Source organism: Plecotus auritus (assembly GCF_963455305.1).
Source record: "Plecotus auritus genome assembly, chromosome: 10".
NCBI classification, from domain to species: domain Eukaryota; kingdom Metazoa; phylum Chordata; class Mammalia; order Chiroptera; family Vespertilionidae; genus Plecotus; species Plecotus auritus.
This window is the reverse complement of record NC_137785.1, coordinates 4,808,144-4,827,824: the sequence shown is the minus strand read 5'-3', so window position 1 is coordinate 4,827,824 and position 19,681 is coordinate 4,808,144. Positions and strand designations below refer to the sequence as shown.

The following is a 19,681-nucleotide window of genomic DNA, read 5'->3' as shown; positions in this document are numbered from 1 at the left end:
CCGGCACCCCCCTTCCTTTGCCAAGACCACCCCACCATTACTAGCCTCAGACCCTGGGATGCCCAGCCCCCCTGACACACACCCATCCTTGAGGACCTGGGTCATTCGATCCCCTGACAGACTCTCAGGACTTGCTGGGGGCGGGGGTTCCCTGTGCTGTCCTCACGCTGCCCCTCAGCCCAGAGCTTCCCGGGACTCACCAGCTGTGGAGGTGGGCCTTGTGGGTGGGGGGCTGGGGCCTCCAGAGGGTCCTGGAAATGAGGATGGAAAGGGGTGAGGCTGGGGCTCACTCTGGAGTCTCCAAATCACTCAGTTGCTTCTCCTCCATCTGTTCTGTGACCCCCAAAGACACTCCCGCTGCCCACTTAACATCTTCCCAACCCAGTTAATGGGGAGGATTCAGCAAAGGTGAGAGCGTCTCTGAGGGCAGAGCTCTGCTGGGTGACCAACACTCAGACCCCCCACTCTCACCCAAGCTCAGATGTCTCCTGGGGCGGGACCCGCAGCTGCCTGTGCTCAGAGAGGCTGGAATCAGGGGCCCCTTACCTGAGACCAGCAGATCCAGGGGGTCACTAGGGTCAGACCACTCTTGGGGATTCCTCCCAAAATAGCCATAGCATCTGAACGTCCACCTGTGGCCAGGGATCACGGGGCCCACAGGGAACAGGGCCTGGGACTGCCCACTGGGCTGTCGCTGTGATTCCAGGGCCCAGGAGAGCCTGTGATCTCCTTCCTCAGTCAGAAGGAACCTGTCAAATCCCTGCTCTGAGCCACACTGGAGGGTCACGTTCCCTCCTGAGGTCACAACAGGGCTGGGCAGGGCTGAGAGCCTGGGTTTGTTGTAGAATCCTAGGAGAGGAGGGGGCAGCATGTTAAATGGGCTCACACCTTCCTCACATCCCCATGGCAGGGCTGTGAGAGGGAGACACCCTGAGAGCAGACCCCCTTCCTGAGGGCAGAGCCTGAGGCTGGGACCCTGGGTGTCTTCTCACCTGTCACCATCAGCTCCAGGGGGTCACTGTGCTCTGACCAGTTTGTGGGGCTGAGGTAGTTACAGGTATATCTCTCTGCATACTTTCCTGTAATGAGGAACTGGGCCCTGTCTCCAGGTTCCTGCGATTTCTGTCTGACCAAGTACCAAGGACTGCCATGTGCATACAGACGGTACTCCTCAGCCTTCAGGGTCCCCCGACACCAGATGGTCACGGGGCTCCCAAAAGGGATCACAGGGCCTGGCTCAGCCCAGATGGTGGGTTTGGGGAAGGTCCCTAAAAGGAAACCAGAGGCTGCATTACAAAGACCTTCCCCACCCTCATCCCCCAGCTCAGCCCCAAGTCTTCTCATTTTATCACCTCATCCCAGCACCTCTGTGCTCCCTCCTGAGCCCCAGGGGTGAAGGAAGAGGAGGGACATGGAACCTGGGGAGGACTCACCTGCTTTCACGTGGGTCCTCTGGTCCAGACTCAGCCCTGGAAGAGAGTCTCTGTGAGAGATTTGCACCCAGACGTCTGAGCTGATTCCCTTCCCATCAGGTCCCGTCTACTAGAGCTGCCTTATCCTAGAGAGTAAGACAGGCAGCCGCCTCTCCTATTCCTGCTCCCCGTGTCCACAACTGACCGAGGCAGAGAAGAGCAGAGAGGATGGACGTCATGGCATCTGCTCTGAGGGCTCCTGCTCTGCAGATGGAGGAGGCCTGGGCCTGAAGGGCAGACACACACAGGATGTGGTGGGTCAGGAGCTGCTGACGCCTTCTGGGTTTTCACAGCTGGGGACCCACAGCCCGGGGAGGGCCCCGCCCTGGGCCTGGCACTGCATCTCCCCAGAATGAGGGCTCATGGGGAGTCCAGGTTTCAGGGGGCTGGTCAGCAGTATCTGAGGTCTCACCTAATCTTCAGGGTCTCATGTGTCTGCTGGTCTGACTCCTGCTCAGAGAGGGCAGGACCCAGGATCTGATCCTGACTCGGCCCCTGCGTGTCTGTCTCTGAACAGCCCAATGGGACACCTGACCACAGCTCTTGAGGGAGTTCATTTATGAAAGATTCTGCTGAGCAGTTTCCCAGTGGCCTCAGCATTTCCTCCACTTTCCCTGGTTCAAGGGTCCTGGTAGGTTCCCATCCCTGCCAACCCTTCATGTTTCCTGCCTTTTTAATGTTCATTATTCGGTGTAGGTATTGGTACACCCTGTGGTTTGATGCACATTTATTTCCTCAATGATTTATAAAGCTCCGCACTTTTTTAAAATTTTTCTTTTTCTTTTAATCCTCACCCCAGGATATTTTTTTTCCAGACAGTGAAAGGGAGAGAGACAGAGAGAAGAGAGAGAGAAACATCGATGTCCGAGAGACATCAATTGGGTGCATCCCACACGAGGGTTGAGGAGCAAACCTGCAACCAAGGCACATGCCCTTGACCGGGAAGCAAACCTGTGACCCTTCGGTGGTCAGGCTGATGCTCTAACCACTGAGAACACCAGCCAGGGCCAGCTCATCACCTTTACATACTGTCACTGCGCATTGGCATGTCAGTGTCAGTTGCTTGATAAAGGTGTTTGTTTGCTTTTCTATTGCTCTCTGCTGCACATTACAGATCTGTAACATTTCTTAAGTGATCTGAGTGCCGGTCCGGGGTCTCATTTTGGCATCGAAATTATCCTCTTCCCTGTCTCGCTGGTGTCTATGGGGAAGAGAAGTTCTTCATGTTAGTGATTCCACTGTGTCCACTTCCCCCTACGTTCGTGTTCTTGGGTCCACTTGAAGAAAAAGAAATCTCTCCTACAAGGTAATAAGATAGTTTGGTGAAAGAAATAGTAATGGATTGATTTTTCTTGTTTTGACCTGTCGCCCAACTGGCATTGCTTTATTGCAAATGCTGTGAGGCAGGTAAGATGTTCACCGTGTCCTAGAGACTCGCCCACTGGCCCAGTGCCATGCTATGGAAAGACCACGACCTCCCCACTGCATGGCAAGGGTCTGTTACAATCCAGGTGACTCCACACACGGGGTCTGACCTGGAGTCTTCCTTCTGCTCCTTTGGATGAGGCATCTCTGCTTTTCAATTTCTCAAACCACCACCATCTCCATCTGCATTGAATGGCTGGGTTTGTTTCCTCCGTATCTCAGTCGAGAAGAATTCTCACCATCTTTGTGGGGGAGGCGTTGTTATTGCTGAGACGTCAAGGGAGGAAGTGGCCTGCTCAAGTGTCCTCCAACCACTCAGCTGGTAGCGCCACAACTGGTATTTACTGTGTCTGTGTGTGTCTTACTGCCTTGGAACAGGACTCCCATGAATGTCATTCTTGACTGAACCCTGAAGAGTCTTCATATTTTAAAGAGGGCAGAGACAACCGGCCTCAAAGGTGCCCTGATGGGGCAGAAATGACTCAGATGATTGGCCCCCAGAACATGGAGAGATCCCGCTGCTCACAGAGACAGAAAGTCAGGTGGAACCTGTGTGAGAAGTAGGACCTGCATCCCGGGGCCAGGAGGAGGTGCTGAGCTGCCCTGTGGGAGCAGATGTATCTTGCACAGCCCCAGGCTCCTTCCTCCCCACCCCTGGGCTCACTGTCCTGAAGGCCCCTTGGTGCCCCTGTCACCAAGGCAGGGAGGGAGGTCACCTTCACATCCCCCAAGGCAGCCATCATGTCCACCTCCTTCCTGAGCTCTGAGCTCCACACCCTCACTCCCCTCTCCAGTTCACACTCCACATCGGCCCTTGCCACTCGCTTTCAGAAGCTGTTTATGCCTAAAACCCTTCCATGGTCCTCACTGTCTTCAGGGTGAGTCCAGACTCTTCCTTCTGAACTCAAGGCTGTTCATTGTCATCAGATGTGACCCTCCCACCTCAGCTCTCACCTCTGCTTCCCTCAGACAGATGGATATAGCTGCCCATGAACACACACACATGCACATTCATACACACACTCAACATACACACATATACACTCACACACACTCACAAGCACACATGGTTTTTCATTTTTTCATTTTATAGGTTTGCTGTGTAATAGTTACATTATCATTTAACCTAAAACATTCACTTCTGTTTGGGTTCACATATTGATTATTGCCAAGTCTGTTGCTTTATTTCCACAATGTAAGGGATACATTTTTGAAATAAACATTTGTTTCAGGTCTAGGAGGTTTGGAGAGGAAGCGGCTCTGTTCAGATGGGCTCAGGGGGCCCCCGTGAGGAGGCACGATGTGGTCCTCACCCGGGTTGTGTGGGGGGAGGGGAGGAGGTTCACTGGGATGTGTTTGGTTGGAGGAGGCATTGGCCTCACTGGGACTGGAGAGTGTAGCTCAGCCAGATCGTCAGCAGCATGGACTGCCGGGTGGAGATCCCTGGATGTGGCTGGAGCCAGGGGGGACCTGTGGACAGGCTTTGTGCAGAAGATGGCCAGTGACAGAGACGTTTGGGGTCATGAGAATGACACACCTGAGCCCACAGTCAGGGTCTGGAGACCAGAGGGAGGATGATGCGGTCACACCAACGAGCTGTCCTGGGTCTTCACCTGAGCTTGTCTGTGGGGAGAACTGGGTCACAGAAAGGAGAACCGGGAACCAGAATGGTGGGATTGGTCCAGTGTGTGAGGGGGAGAGAGGGGAGAATGGAGGGCTTGTCCTCTCTCCGCCTTGGCCGCCTGCAGTAGCCAACGGGGCTGTGCCAAGGTTGCTGACCCCAAGAGGAACAGGGGGCCTGGGGGATGTTACAACACTGTCAGCTCACCCACAGAGACAACCAGCACCGCCCTCCAGGCCTGGGTGTGTGCAGCTGCTTCTCCCTATCACTTCCTCTCTGACTTCCTTGTCTCTGTGAGCAGAGCTTCTGCTCTCGATCAAACCTTCGGAGTCCTTTCTGCCTCCTCACCGCCTCTTGTCCCCAGACGGTACCTCTTTGTCTAATGCTGTTTATTCCATCTCCATGCTTTGGGTAGAAGAGTGTGTTGGAGACATTTCTCAGGTTGTAACCTAAGACCTGGGGACAGATTTATTGAGAGTCTACTTTGAGCCAGTCTCTTCTCCTCTCCCTCTTTGCGTGTTGGGCAAAATTTTGAAACCTCACTTCTGAGGGTTGTTATGAGGATCATGTGAGACATGAAGGGCCTCAATCTGGTGTCATTTTCTTTCTTATTTTTATAAATATATATTTTTATTGATTTCAAAAAGGAAGGGAGAGGGAGAGAGAGATAGAAGCATCAATGATGAGAGAGAATCTTTGATCGGGCGTCTCCTGCAATTCCCACACTGGGGATGAAACCCACAACCCAGGCATGCGCCTTGACCAGGAATCAAACCATGACCTCCTGGTTCATAGGTCAATGCTCAACCATTGAACCACACTGGCTGGAAATTGGGTTTCATTTTCTGAAAAACCAATCAGATTTCTGGTTCTATGGGTTTCCTTCTCCTGGACATTTTGCATAAATGGAATCACACAACCCCTGATCCTTTGTGTCCCCTTTCTGTCAGTGAGCTGCATTATTTTAACATTCACCCACAATGTACAGGTACCTGTGCTTTGTTCTTTATGGTTTAAAAATTCCAAGGTTATGAAGATATCTTATTTTGTTGGGATGGATGTGACCCGGCATAAAGGGGTGAATAGATGTGAATCCAAACCAGCCATGTGGGATGGACCCTCATGTCACAGATGAGAACAGAATGGCAGTGGAGTAGAGTCAGCGAGGTCAGGGAGGGAGGGAGAGCACCCCGGGCGGATGGAGGAGGCGTCCTCTACAGGGACATGGCCCATGTTCTCCTGCACCCAAACCTCGCCTACCACGTCTTCTCCCCTGAACGTTCTCATGGGACAGTTTCCCCAACTGTGGTCCATAGTCTCTTTCAGCACCCCCTGGGATCATCAGATGGGCTCCAGGGCTCCCCGACTCTGAATGGTGCATTGTCTCCTCTGTGTTCACATCCTGGCTGCATCGAGGGTCCTTCTGGTGTCATTTCGAGCCTGAAATAGCAGAACCCCAAGGACCACGAGGATCAAGCCAGCCACGCCCATCCGGATGAGATTTTGCACTGTGTAGTCTTCGGGGTGGGAAGTAGGAATTGTGGACAAAGTGTTCACAGATGTCAGAGCAGACCCGAGAAATCCCAGGACCCTGAATGTCCACACAAAACACCCACCTCTCCTTCACAGGACATGACTGTCTACCCGCCCCCCTGCCCCCAGCCCCATAAGTGAGAGCTTCTCCCATCAGTGGTTTTGGGTTTCACCTATTTTGTGGTGGGCTGATGGTGTCAACTGCTCCTGAAAATTATGAAATGAGGGTGTGAGGACTTGGGGAGACGTGAACCTTCCTTCAAGGTTCTGTGCTCTCAGAGGCCCCAATTTTCAGGTCCTAAGTTTTACACAGTCCCTTATTGAGCCCTTTCTCTACACTGCCAGGTTGCCTGGTCTCCTCATTGGATTATTATTAGCCTGCCTTGATCTGTGAATTTGGAACCTGCACTGAGCCTCTTTGCAGTAGAGTTTGGCTGCCCACCATAGCTCAGTATTAATAAGAAAAGTGGTTTCAATAGAGAAATTAAGTGCTATTGTTCAGTGTTTTGTCTGAAATGTAAGACCCCATAATATTATTTCCCTATGGCTAAGAGATCCCACTTATTCAAAACCTGAGGAACGAGAATCCATGGGTGAGGGATTAGAATCAGGGGCTCTGCAAGTTTTATATTTATTTTCTTACTCTTTATTTGTGTTGTTATTGGTGAAGGGTTTTTTAGTTTTGCTTTGTTTTTCTTGTTTTGTCTGTCAGCACCTGCACAAATATTTGCACCATGTGGTTGGAGTTGAGCCTCATGGTGAGCCTCCCTGAGGGTTGATCCCACACACCAATGGGCCAACAGCAAACAAGACCCAATTATAATAGGAGGGACCACATAATACACACATGGCACATTTCTAGAACATACAGCTCAGAGATCAAGGAGACTGCCACTGGGTACCATGGGATACCTACGGCATAAGGCTACCCCAGACAGTCAGGGAGTCACAGCAGATCTCTCTAATACATAGAATCAAACACAAACAGACAGATAAAGTAGGAGAGACTAAGAAACAACCCACAAATTAAAGAAAAGGGGGCAATCTACAGGAAAAAGGGAGCTAAATAAAATGGAGGCAAGCAATTTATCAGATATAGAGTGCAAAGTAATGGTTATAAGGATGCTCAAGGAACTTAATGAAAATTACAAGGAACTTAGTGGGAACTACAATGGCATGAAGGAAGAAATAGAAACCAAGAATAAGAACCAGTATGAAATGAGGAAAAACACATCTGATATCAAGAATACACTGAATGAATGAGGAAGAAGTTCGAACAGTGATTTAGATGTCAAGGTCGGAAAAAAACACCTAATTAGAGCAGCAAAATAGAAAGGGTAGTTTAAGAGAACTTTGGGGAAATGTCAAATGAAACAACATTCACATCACAGGGATACAAGAAGAAGAAAATGAACAGAGAACTTGTTTAAAGAAATAATGACAGAATTCACAGGTGAGTTTTATCAAATACTCAAAGAAGAATTAACACCTATCCTCCTGAAACTATTCCAAAATATTCAAGAGGAAGTGAGACTTCCAAGCTCTTTTTATGAGTTCAGCATTATCCTAATTTCAAAACCAGATAAAAAACACTACAAAGAAAGAAAATTACAGGCCAATATCCCTGATGAGCATAGGTGCTAAAATCTTCAACAAAATATTAGCAAATCAGATCCAGAAATAAATTTAAAAGATCATACACCATGACCAAGTAGCACTGTTTCTGGAGATGCAAGGATGGTTCAATATTCACAAATCAATAAATGTGATACACCACATAAACAACATGAAGGATAAAAATCATATGCTCATATGAATAGATTCAGAAAAATAATTCAACAAAATCTAGCACCCATTGATGATAAAAACTCTTAGTAAAGTGAGAATAGGGGGATCATACCTCTATATAATACAGGCCATATATGACAAATCTTCATCCAACATCATACTCAATGGGCAAAATCTAAAAGCATTTCCCTTAAGATCAAGAAAATGATAGGGATGTCCACTTTCACTACTCTTATTCAACATAAAACTGGAAGTCCTAGCTAGCCACAGCTGTCAGACAAGAAGAAATAAACGGCATCCAAATTGGAAAAGAGGAAGTAAAACTCTCATTATTCACAGATGACATGGTATTGTACATAGAAAGTCCTAAAGATGCCATCAAAAAAAAAAAAAAACACAAACCTGCTAGATTTCATAAATAAATTTGGAAAAGTAGCAGGATCCAAAATTAATATCCAGAAATTGATAACATTTTTATATACTAACTAGAGGCCTGGTGCAGGAATTCATGCATGGGGGGGGGCAGGAGGGGCTGCGGGAGGTTGGCTGGCCTGTGTGGGGGGGAGGGCCATGAGAGGTTGGCCACCAGCCCCAAGGAGGGAACTGGGCCTTGGTGCCCCTGGGAAAGGGGCCACGTCCACTGCCAAACACCCCCAGACCCCCATCCCAGCCCAGGCCCAAAGGCCCCAGCGGGGTCAGGAGAGGAGGTGATGGTAGCCAGGCTGGGTGTGAAAGGAATGGACACCTGACGCCAACGCTGCCCTCGGTGCCCTGCCACCTCACGGTTCCCCGCCTCCCCCCCTCCTCCTTCCCTCACTGCCACACCACCACCATGACAGGCGGGCGGTCCCCGGGGAAGGGAGAGGATGGGAGCAAGACAAACCCTTGAGTAGAGGGCTGACTTTCAATAGATCACAGCAAGGGAGCTGCTCTGCTACGTATGAAACCCTGACCAGAAGCAGGTCTCTAGGAATGGTTTAGCACCAGGTGCCAAAGGGGGCCGGCTGGCTGGGGGGAGGGGCTGAGGGAGGTTGGCTGTGGGAGCACACTGACCACCAGGGGGCAGCTCCTGAGTTGAGCGTCTGTTCCCTGGTGGTCAGCGCATGTCATAGCGACTGGTCAACCGGTTGTTCCAGTCTTTCAGTCATAATGGTTACTTTGGCTTTTATATATAGAGATAATGAACTCTCAAAAAGAGAAATTTAAAAGAAAGCAATCCCATTCACCATTGCTACAAAAAAATAAGATACCTGGGAATAGATTTAACCAAGGAACTAAAAGACCTGTGCTCAGAAAACTATAGGACATTGAAAAAAGAAATAGAGGAAGATACCAAAAAGTGGATGCATATACCACGTTCATGGATTGGTAGAATTAACATCATTAAAATGTCCATACTACCCAAAGCAGTCTACAGATTCAATGCAATTCCTATTAAAATACCAATAGCATATTTTACAAATCTAGAATGAATGTTCAAAAAATTACATGGCACCAAGTAAGACCCTGAATAGCAACAGTAATCTTGATAAATTAACTCCCATCATTTTGGTCAATTAATATTTGACAAAGGAGGTAAGAGCATCAAAGATAGTCTCTTCATAAATGGTGTTGGGAAAATTGGCCAGGTACGTGCAAAACAAAAACAAAAAACGAAACTAAACCAACTTACACCATACACAAGAATAAACTCAAAATCGATGAAAGACTTAAACGTAAGTCATGAAATCATAAAAACTGTAGAAGAAAACATAGACAGTAGAATCTCAGGCATCTCACCTAGCAGGATTTTCACTGATACATCGCCAAGGGCAAGGGGACAATGGAAACAACAAACAAATGGGACTACATCAAATTAAAAAGCTTCTGCACAGCAAACTAAACCATCAACAACATGAAAAGGGAACCTGCTGCCAATGATATATCTAATAAGGAGTTAATTTCCAAACTATACAAAGAATTCATACAACTCAACACCAGGCAGGCAGCCCAAAAAAATCCAATTTTAAAAATGGGCCCAGGACCTGAGTAGACATATAGATGGCCAATAAACATAAAAAAAAATGCTCAACGACAATGAGGTATCAACTCACACCTACCAGAATTGCTACCATCAGTAAGTCCACAAGTGACAAGTGTTGGCAAGGTTGTGGAGAAAGAGGAACTTAGTACATGGCTGGTGGAAACGCAGAGGGGAGCAGCCACTATGGAACACAGTATGGAGTTTCCTCAAAAAATCAAATACGGAACTGCCATTTGACCCAGCTATCTCACTTCCAGGAATATATCCTAAGAATCTTGAAACACCAATCAGAAAGGATGTACGCACCCCTGTGTTCATAGGAGCGGTATTTACAATAGTTGAGATCTGAAAAGAGCCCAAGGGCCCATCACTTGATGAGTGGATAAAAAAGCTGTGGTACATGTACAGCGTGGAATACTAGGCAGCAGTAAAAGAGAAGGATCACTTACCCTTTAAGACAGCGTGGAGGGACCTGGAGAGTATTATGGTAAGCAAAATAGGCAAGTTGGAGAAGACAAATATCACATGATCTCACTTATCTGTGGAATCTAATGAACAAAATAAACTGACAAACACAATAGGTCCAGAGGTATGGATACATGGAACAGACTGATAGATCTCAGTGGGGGCCGGGGGAGGTGAGGGAGGGAGGGACGGGAAGAGATTAACCAAAGAACATATATGCATAACCCACGGACACAGACAATAGCATGGCAAAGGCCTGAGGTAGGGTGGGTGTTGAGTGGAGGGATCCAAAAAGGGAGAAAATAAGGGAATATCTGTAATATAGTCAACAATATAAAGGAGAGAGAAAAATTAAGATGTAAACCAAAAAAAGAAAAAGTTGTCTCAATACAGAAACTGAGTGCTCTTTTCAGTGTTTTGTCTGAAATGCAAGACCGCCAACATCTTATTTCCCCCACGGCTGAGAGATCCCACTTATTCCAAACCTGGGGAGCAGGAATCCATGGATGAGCGTTAGAGTTAGGGGGTCTGGAACCTATGGTTTGGTGGAGCCCCCAGGGTCTCATTACAGGGCCCTGAGCTGACTGAGCATAGAAAGGAGTGGGTCAAGCCCTAGCCGGTTTGGTTCAGTGGATAGAGCACTGGCCTGCGAACTGAAAGGTCCCAGGTTCGATTCCAGTCAAGGGCACATGCACATGCCCGGGTTGTGGTCTCGATCCCCAGTAGGAGACTTGCAGGAGGCAGCCGATCCATGATTCTCTCTCATCGTAGATGTTTCTATCTCTCTCTCCCTCTTCCTTCCTCTCTGAAATCAATAAAAATGTATTTTCTAACAAAGAAAAGAAGTGGGTCAAGGACCCCTCACCTGAGACCAGGAGCTCCAGGGGGCTCACTGGGGAGTGACAGCAGGTAGGGGAGGTGCTGTGTGAGCTGTGGCACCTGTAGGTCCCCTCCCCACCATGGGCTGAGGTCACAGGACTCATGGAGAACTCTGCCTGGTACTGGCGAGCTGAAAACTCTGATCTAAAAGCATGGGATTGGCTGCCCCCTCCTTGGACAGAAGGAAAGTGTCCCTCGATCTCTACGACTGACAGAAGGGCCACGTTCTCTCCTAAGGTGCCTGGTTGCATTGATAAGGAGGGGTCTGTCAGGCAGCTGTCCTAGAGAGAGGCAGGAGGGTGAGGGCTGCCTGCCCACGTCCTTCTGACCTGAGAGTCACCAGGCCTCTCTCTGAGGACCCTCCTCTCTGTCTGTCTCTGTTTTCCCTGAGTCTATTCCTCTTGCTCCCATTCCATGGCTCATGCTGTCTTCTTCCGTGGAGAACCCACACTCCTTGTCCTGGCCATCACCAGCAGAGACCCCCCCGCCCCACAAGCCCAGCCTGTGCAGAGTTTGTGTGTCTTACTGAAGCCACTAGATCCTCAACAACCATACAGATGTCCAGGGGGTCAATAGGGGCCAACCACGTGGAAGAGAGGTTGTATCCACCATAGCATCTGTACCGGCCCTAGTGGGAGCTGCTCACAGTGTCCAGGGGGAAGTGGGCCTGAGAGAGCCCAGCCTGGGGCTGCAGGACAAGGCTCTGGGGGAGGTCCCATCCCCCCTCCTTGTGCAGAGCGAATCTGTCATAGCCGACATCAGAGTGACACTGGAGGGTCAGGCTCAGGGGCCACGATGGGGCCCTGCTGGGTCAGGAGGGAGGGCTTCCCAGATTCGGGGGCTGCTCCTCCCATAAACCCCTTCTCCTGGCCTGGCCCATAGGTGTCACTGTGTCTCTCACACTCAGTGTCTCTGATCAAGAAGCCCTGAATCTTGCCTTACCCCACCCTCACACAGGGAGCTCCCCTCTGAGCAAAGATACCAGTAACCTGTCTGGTCTCTCAAAACATGGATGTGATAGGGATGGGAATTTCTCACCTAAGACCAGGAGCTCCAGGGTGTCACTGGGGTGTGACCACACCTGGGGCACCTTCTTGTAACAGCCATAGCATCTGAACGTCCACCTCTGAATGGAGGTCATGGGGCCCACAGGAAACAGGGCTTGGACCTGCCCACTGGGCTGTGGCTGTGAGTCCAGGGACCAGGCGAGCCTGTGATCTCCTTCCTTAGTCAGAATGAACCCATCAAATCGCTGCCCTGAGCCACACTGGAGGGTCATATTCCCTCCAGTCACGACAGGGCTGGGCAGGGCTGAGAGGTTGGGTTTGCTGTAGGCTCCTAGGAGAGGAGGAGGCAGTGTGTTAAATGGGGCTCACACCTCCCTCATGTCCCCCAGGGCTGGGCTGTGAGAGGGAGGCTCCCTGAGAGCAGACCCCCTTCCTGAGGGCAGGACCTGAGGCTGGGACCACTGAGGGCCTCTCACCTGTCACCACCAGCTCCAGGAAGTCGCTGGGCTCTGACCAGCCAGTGGGGCTGTGATAGTAACAGTAGAATATCCCTGCAGAATCCTGGTTCATCCGTTTGATGGACAACTTGGCCCTGTTCGTGGGCTCCCATGGGGTCTGCATGTCCCAAACCAAACGTTTTCTTTCCTTATACAGATAGAACATTTTGGCATCCAGGGTTCCCTGACACCAGAGGGTCACAGGGCTCCCATACGGGATCACAGAGCCTGGCTCAGCCCAGAGGGTGGGTTTGGAGAGGGTCCCTGGAAGGAAACCAGACGCTGCATTACAAAGACCTTCCCCCCGACACCCCACCTCATCTCCCAGATCAGCCCTAAATACTCTCGTTGTATCATCTCATCCCAGGACCTCTGTGCTCCCTCCTGAGCCCCAGCAGATGACATAAGAGGAGGGACATGGAGCCTGGGGAGGACTCACCTGCCTGCACACGGGTCCCTTGGTCCAGACTCAGCCCTGGAAGAGAGTTCCGGTCAGAGTTTTCCACCTGGATGTCTGAGCTGATTTTCTTCCAATCAGGGCCCCGTCCACTCGAGCTGCCTGAGCCTGAGGTTCCACAAGAACAAGGGGGAATTTCCTGCCCATCCCCTCCTGCTGCCGCTCTCCACAAGTGACCGAGGCAGAGAAGAGCAGAGAGGATGGACATCACGGCTCTGAGGGCTCCTGCTCTGCAGATGGAGGATGCCTGCACCTATAGGACCAAGACACACAGGACGTGGTCAGTCAGGGGCTGCTGCTGCCCTTCTGGGTTTTCACAGCTGTGGACCCACAGCCAGGGGACGGCCCCGCCCTGGGCCTGGCTCTGCATCTTCCCAGAATGAGGACTCCAGGGGGAGTCCAGGCTCTCAGGAGGCAGCTCAGCAGTATCTGAGGTCTCACCTGTTCCTCAGAGTCTCATCTGTCTGCGGGTCTGACTGATCTGGAGTCTTCCTTCTGCTCCTTTGGCGAGGCGTCTCCACTTTTCAATCTCTCAAACCGCCACCATCTCCATCTGCATTGAATGGCTGGTTTCGTTTCCTCTGTATCTCAGTCAAGGAGAATTCTCACCATCTTTGTGGGAAGGGCATTGGTATTGCTGAGAAGTCAAGGGAGGAAGTGGCCTGCTCAAGTGTCTTTCAACCACTCAGATGGTAGCACCACAACTGATATTTAATGTATGTCTGTGTGTGTTACTGACTTTGAGCAAGACTCTCGGGAACATCATTCTTGACTGAACCCTGAAGAGTCTCCACATTTTAAAGAGGGGAGTGACACCCGGCCTCAAAGGTGCCCTGAAGGGGCAGAAATGACTCAGATGATTGTCCCCCAGGACATGGAGAGATCCCGCTGCTCACAGAGACAGAAAGTCAGGTGGAACCTGTGTGAGACGTAGGACCTGTGTCCCAGGGCCAGGAGGAGGTGCTGAGCTTCCTGTGGGAGCAGATGCATCTTGCACAGCCCCAGGGTCCTCTCTCCCCACCCCCTGGGCTCACTGTCCTGAGGGCCCCTTGGTGCCCCCAGTCACCAAGGCAGGGAGGGAGGTCACCTTCACACCCCCCAAAGCAGCCATCACGTCTACCTCCTTCCTGAGCTCTGAGCTCCACACCCTCACTCCCCTCTCCAGTCCACCCTCCACATAGGCATCTAACCTCATTTCAGAATCTGTCCATTTTCTGCTCAAAATCCTTCCATGTTCTCACTGAATTTAGGGTAAATCCAGACTCTTCTTTCTGAACTGAAGGCTGTTCATGATCATCCAGATGGGACCCTCCAGCCTCAGCTCTCACCTCCGTTTCCATCCAATCAGACAAGTGCAGTTACCCAATGAGCACACACACACACTCCCAAACACACACTCACAACACACACACTCACTAAACACATACACACACTCACAAACACACACTCACAATACACACTCACACTCACTAAACACAAACTCACACTCACATGCACACATGCACGGACACACAATAACACACTCACAAACACATACATACACACTCACACAGCCACAAATACACAGACATACACACACTCACACACATATACACACTCAATAATACTCATCCATGCACACTCATACACAATTACACTCATACACACACTTAACAAACACAGACATACACACTCACACATACACACATTCACACACAATCACACTCTCAAATACATTCACACTCACTCTCACACACACTCACATACAATGGGCCATTTAATCCTCCCATTCTTTCCCATGTCTAACTTTTAGGGCCATGTGGACCTCACAAATCCCTTCCCATGCCCCCAGCTTGGCCTAGAAGGAACACTGAGACTTCTGGTTTCCCTTCTCTACATGTGTTTGTGACTGACCAAGGGTAGGCAAGGGGTACATGGCAAATCCATATAAGCCGCTTATGGAACAGTGCTTTACACACAATATTATAATTTAACTAGAGGCCCAGTGCACGAAATTTGTGCATGGGGTGGGGAGGAGGGAGTCCTTCAGCCCGGCCTGCACCCTCTCCAATACAGGACCCCTCAGGGGATGTCCTACTGCCAGTTTACCAGCAGTCAGATATCCCTCTCAAATTCCAGGACCACTGGGCCCTAATCGCTCACCTGCCTGCCTGCGTGATCACCCCTAACTGCTCTTCCCTGCTGGCCTCTGCCTCGACCCCCGACGCTGTGGCTTTGTCCAGAAGGATATCTGGAAGGATGTATGAAAGACATCCAGTCTAATTAGCATATTACCCTTTTATTAGTATAGATTACTGTTGATATTTTATTTACAAATATTGCACTTCTCTAGTTTATTTGTAATACGTAGCACATAGGATTTTATAAGACAATCTGACCAAATAGTTTGCTTCTTATATATTCCTTTTCTGTTAAAGATATCACACCATGCCCTTGTGTGGTGATCACCACACCCATGACCAGCCACCGCCTCCCTCTCTCTTCCTCCCTTTCAGACCATCTGTATGTGTCCAGGGGCTCTAGAACATTCTTTCCTCTCTAAAATGTTATCACTCCACCTCTTAGGTCTCCACCTACTCACACAGCCGATCCTTCAAACACAGTCTAGACATGGTCCCCAGTTGTTATCATATTTTTTTAATTTCTCCTTTGTCAACAATGAATTACAACATTAGCCTTAGAATGCCCAAGTCTACTAATTAGAGTTCTCAAAATACAAGAAATAAATCTCCTGGATCACGGATGTATTTCTGTTCTTGGTACAAGTACTCGGCAGGTGGTAGGTGAGCAGTAAGTACTGGTTTATGGACGAGTCAAAGGCAGAAAGAGAATTTCCTTTGCAGGAGGCTGAGGACACAGGCAGTGAGCTGCAGGTAGAGCCAGCCTGTTGAGGGTGGACTCAGGATGAGAACCTGGGTCCTGGCCTCTCTGAGCAGGACTTTCGACCAGGCAAAGGGTCCTGGGAATCTGAAGTGACCCCAGATCTGGGCTGAGAGTCTCCAGTGGCCTCATCATGGAAAAACCCTGACGCAGGCCCTGGGCGGGGTGGTCTGCTTGCTGTGGGTTCACAGCTCTGAGGGCCCGGAAGGACGGCAGCAGCTCTTGACCCACCACATCCTGTGCGTCTCTGTCCTTCAGGCCCAGGCCTCCTCCATCTGCAGAGCAGGAGCCTCAGAGCAGACGCCATGGCATCCATCCTCTCTGCTCTTCTCTGTCTTGGTCAGTTGTGGACATGGGGAAGGGGAGCAGGAGGGGCAGCTGCATCCTCTTGTTCATGAGAAACCTCAGGCTCAGGCAGCTCGAGTGGACAGGGCCCGATGGGAAGGGAATCAGCTCAGACATCCGGGTGCAAATCTCTCACAGGGACTCTCTTCCAGGGCTGAGTCTGGGCCAGATCATCCACGTGCAAGCAGGTGAGTCTTTCCCAGGCTTCATGTCCCACCTGTCACTTCATCCCTGGGGCTCAGGAAGGAGCACAGAGGTCCTGGGATGAGGTGATAAGCCAAGAGGGTCTTGGGCTGAGCAGGGAGATGGGAAGTTTGAAATGTCTTTGTAATGTAGCCTCTGATTTCCATCCAGGGACCCTCTCCAAAGCCACCATCTGGGCTGAGCCAGGCCCTGTGATCCCTTATGGGAGCCCTGTGACCCTCTGGTGTCAGGGGAGCCTGGAAGCCCAGGAGTTCTGTATGTATAGACAACAAAAACGTGTGCTTTGGAAAACACAGACTAAGTGGAATCCCAGAGACAAGGTCAAGTTCTTCATCACACGCATGACAGAGCATGATGCAGGGAGATACTACTGTTACTATATCAGAATCACAGGCTGGTCAAAGTTCAGTGACCCTCTGCATCTGGTGGTGACAGGTGAGAGGACACCCAGAGGTCCCAGCCTCAGGCCCTGCTTTCAGGAAGGGGGTCTGCTCTCAAGGTGTCTCCCTCTCACAGCCCAGCCCTTGGTGATGTGAAGGAGGTATGAGCCCATCTAAAATGCTGCCTCCTCCTCTTCTAGGATCCTACAGCAAACCCAGCCTCTCATCCCTGCCCAGCCCTGTTGTGATCTCAGGAGGGAACGTGACCCTCCAGTGTGGCTCAGGGGAGGGATTTCACAGGTTCATTCTGACTAAGGAAGGAGATCACAGTCTCTCCTGGACCCTGGACTCACAGCCACACCCCAATGGGCAGTTCCAGGCCCTGTTCCCTGTGGGCCCCGTGACCCCCAGCCACAGGTGGACGTTCAGATGCTATGGCTGTTACAGGGACAGGCCCCATGTGTGGTCACACCCCAGTGACCCCCTGGAGCTCCTGGTCTCAGGTGAGTCCCATTATTGTCTCATCATGAATTGAGGCACCAGACACATTATTGGCATCTTTGCTGTGAGGGGAGCCCTATGGGAGAGGGTGGGGTGAGGAAAGCACAGGGGTCCATGGATCAGAGACACAGAGAGAGACAGTGAGACCTGGGGGCCAAGCCAGGAGAAGGGGATTATGGGAGGAGCAGCTCCTGGAATTCATGCCTGATCTCCCCAGGTGAGTCTGGGAAGCCCTCCCTCCTGAGCCAGCAGGGCCCCATCGTGACCTCTGGACAGAGCCTGACCCTCCAGTGTCGCTCTGATGTCGGCTATGACAGATTCGCTCTTCACAAGGAGGGGGGACAGGACCTCCCCCAGAGCCTTGTCCTGCAGCCCCAGGCTGGGTTCTCTCAGGCCCACTTTCCCCTGGACACTGTGAGCAGCTCCCACGGGGGCCGGTACAGATGCTACGGTGGATACAACCTCTCCTCTGAGTGGTCGGCTCCCAGCGACCCCCTGGACATCCTGGTGGCAGGTGAGGAGCCAGTGGGCTCAGTCAGGGACCCATACTCTGCACAGGCCCTGCTGGGGTCTCAGGTGGTGAGGCCAGAATGAAAGTTCAAGCCCCAGGGAGGGAGAGACAGACAGAGGCCGGGGGTGGGAGGGGAGAGGGGGAGACTCAGAGAAACAGAGACAAAAGAGAGGTGGGTCCTCAGAGGGAGGCCTGGTGACTCTAAGGTCAGAACAAGGTGGGCAGGCAGCCCTCACCCTCCCTCCCTCTCTCTAGGACACCTGCCTGACAGACCATCTCTATCAGTGGTGGTACACATAGGCCCCAGAGTAGCATCTGAAGGAACGGTGACCCTGCGGTGTCAGTCACAGAGCCCGAGGGACACTTTCCTTCTGTCCAAGGAGGGGGCAGCCGATCCCTCCCTTCATCTGATATCAAAGCACCGAGTTCGGCAGTTCCAGGCAGAGTTCTCCATGAGTCCTGTGACCTCAGCCCACGGGGGCACCTACAGGTGCTACAGCTCACAGAGCACCTCCCCCTACCTGCTGTCGCACCCTAGTGAGCCCCTGGAGCTCCTGGTCTCAGGTGAGGGCCCCTGACCCTGTCTGCTGAGCTGTCAGCTCAGGGTCCTGTCGCCAGAAAAACTATGGGCTGAAAGAGAGGGAGGGGCCCTAGGGATGGTCACCCAGAGGAGATCTGCCCCTCAGAGACCCTGCTACCTTTGTACATCCCTGCCCTTTACCTGGGTCTAGATGGATGCCAGGTGGGCAGCAGTTGGGCCCCGACTGGGCCACAGCACAGACGTAGGAGAGAAGCCTGAGTTTTGAGGGGCCCAGAGTCCCCAGATCCTCCCCTCCTTCTGTCCTCATGCTGGACCCTCTAAGGACCCTGCCCCCATCCACAGGGCCCCTGTCCACAGCTCACGAGTTACTGGGATTTTTTGTTCTGAGGGAGCTCAGAGGCCCTACTCTGAGTTCAGACCAGGCAGAGAGTCCCAGGAGTCAGAAGAGACCCCATATCTGGGCAGAGTGTCTCTGGGGGGCCTGGCGTCCTCCTGCGTCCTCATCATGGAACAACCCATGGGCAGTTCTGAGTCTCTCAGGAGATCAAATGTCCCCCGAGATCTCAAGGACAAACAGGCTGAGTCCTAGGAGAGCTGGGACTCGGGGAGATATTTCATGGGACCACAGGGGGGCCAGGGGCTCGAGGATTTACTCCTTCCCAGCCATAGCGTCAGGTCTGCAGAGGGGTGAGTGAGGGTGAGGACAGGAGGGGTGGTCATAGCAAAGGGAGATGTTGGTGCTCACGCTGAGGAGGAGAAGCCGGGCTCAAGTGGGGAGAAGGCAGCACCAAACCCTCACACTTCATCCTGATCCCCAGGAGGCTCTGAGGATCCATCCTTCCCCACCACAGTGTCAGGCCCACAGATGGATAAGTGGTGGTGTCTCCGTGGTGAACAGAGGCTGAGTCATGTGGGGGTTCAGGCACCTGTGCTGGCTTGGACACGCCCTTCCCCTGGCTGGGCCTCAGTGGCTCCAGGTGTAAAAGGAGAAATCGTGGCTCAGAGCTTACATTTACTTTCAGTTCTGGGTCTGAGCTCCTGGGAGAGGGGCCCTCACAGTGAACCCCCAGGACGTGACATTATTGGGCCTGTCCCCTCCGTAGCAGTGACGGTGTCACTGTGATCATAATCCAAAGTCAGAAGACACCAGGA

At 51.3% G+C, this 19,681-nt stretch overlaps 2 protein-coding genes across 2 annotated transcripts in view; one reads left to right on the top strand and one right to left on the bottom strand.

The window, feature by feature from the left end:
• LOC308235303 (leukocyte immunoglobulin-like receptor subfamily A member 6) overlaps window positions 1–15,779 on the bottom strand; it is a gene marked incomplete at both ends in the record, with an annotated part of 88,653 nt that extends 72,874 nt beyond the window's left edge. The window contains 5 exons of the mRNA XM_080644064.1: window positions 201–251; window positions 547–849; window positions 12,690–12,974; window positions 13,150–13,275; window positions 15,749–15,779. Of these exons, the coding sequence (XP_080500190.1) occupies window positions 201–251; window positions 547–849; window positions 12,690–12,974; window positions 13,150–13,275; window positions 15,749–15,779 (796 nt within the window). The remainder of the gene's footprint in view (window positions 1–200; window positions 252–546; window positions 850–12,689; window positions 12,975–13,149; window positions 13,276–15,748) is intronic.
• Window positions 15,780–16,399: 620 nt separating this feature from the next.
• Window positions 16,400–18,566, top strand: LOC308235302 (leukocyte immunoglobulin-like receptor subfamily A member 6; the record flags this gene model as incomplete). Its single annotated transcript, XM_080644063.1, has 5 exons — window positions 16,400–16,580; window positions 16,747–17,031; window positions 17,177–17,479; window positions 17,695–17,991; window positions 18,244–18,566. 5 exons carry the CDS (start codon window positions 16,400–16,402, stop codon window positions 18,564–18,566), a joined length of 1,389 nt encoding a protein of 462 aa, XP_080500189.1.
• Window positions 18,567–19,681: the final 1,115 nt, after the last annotated feature.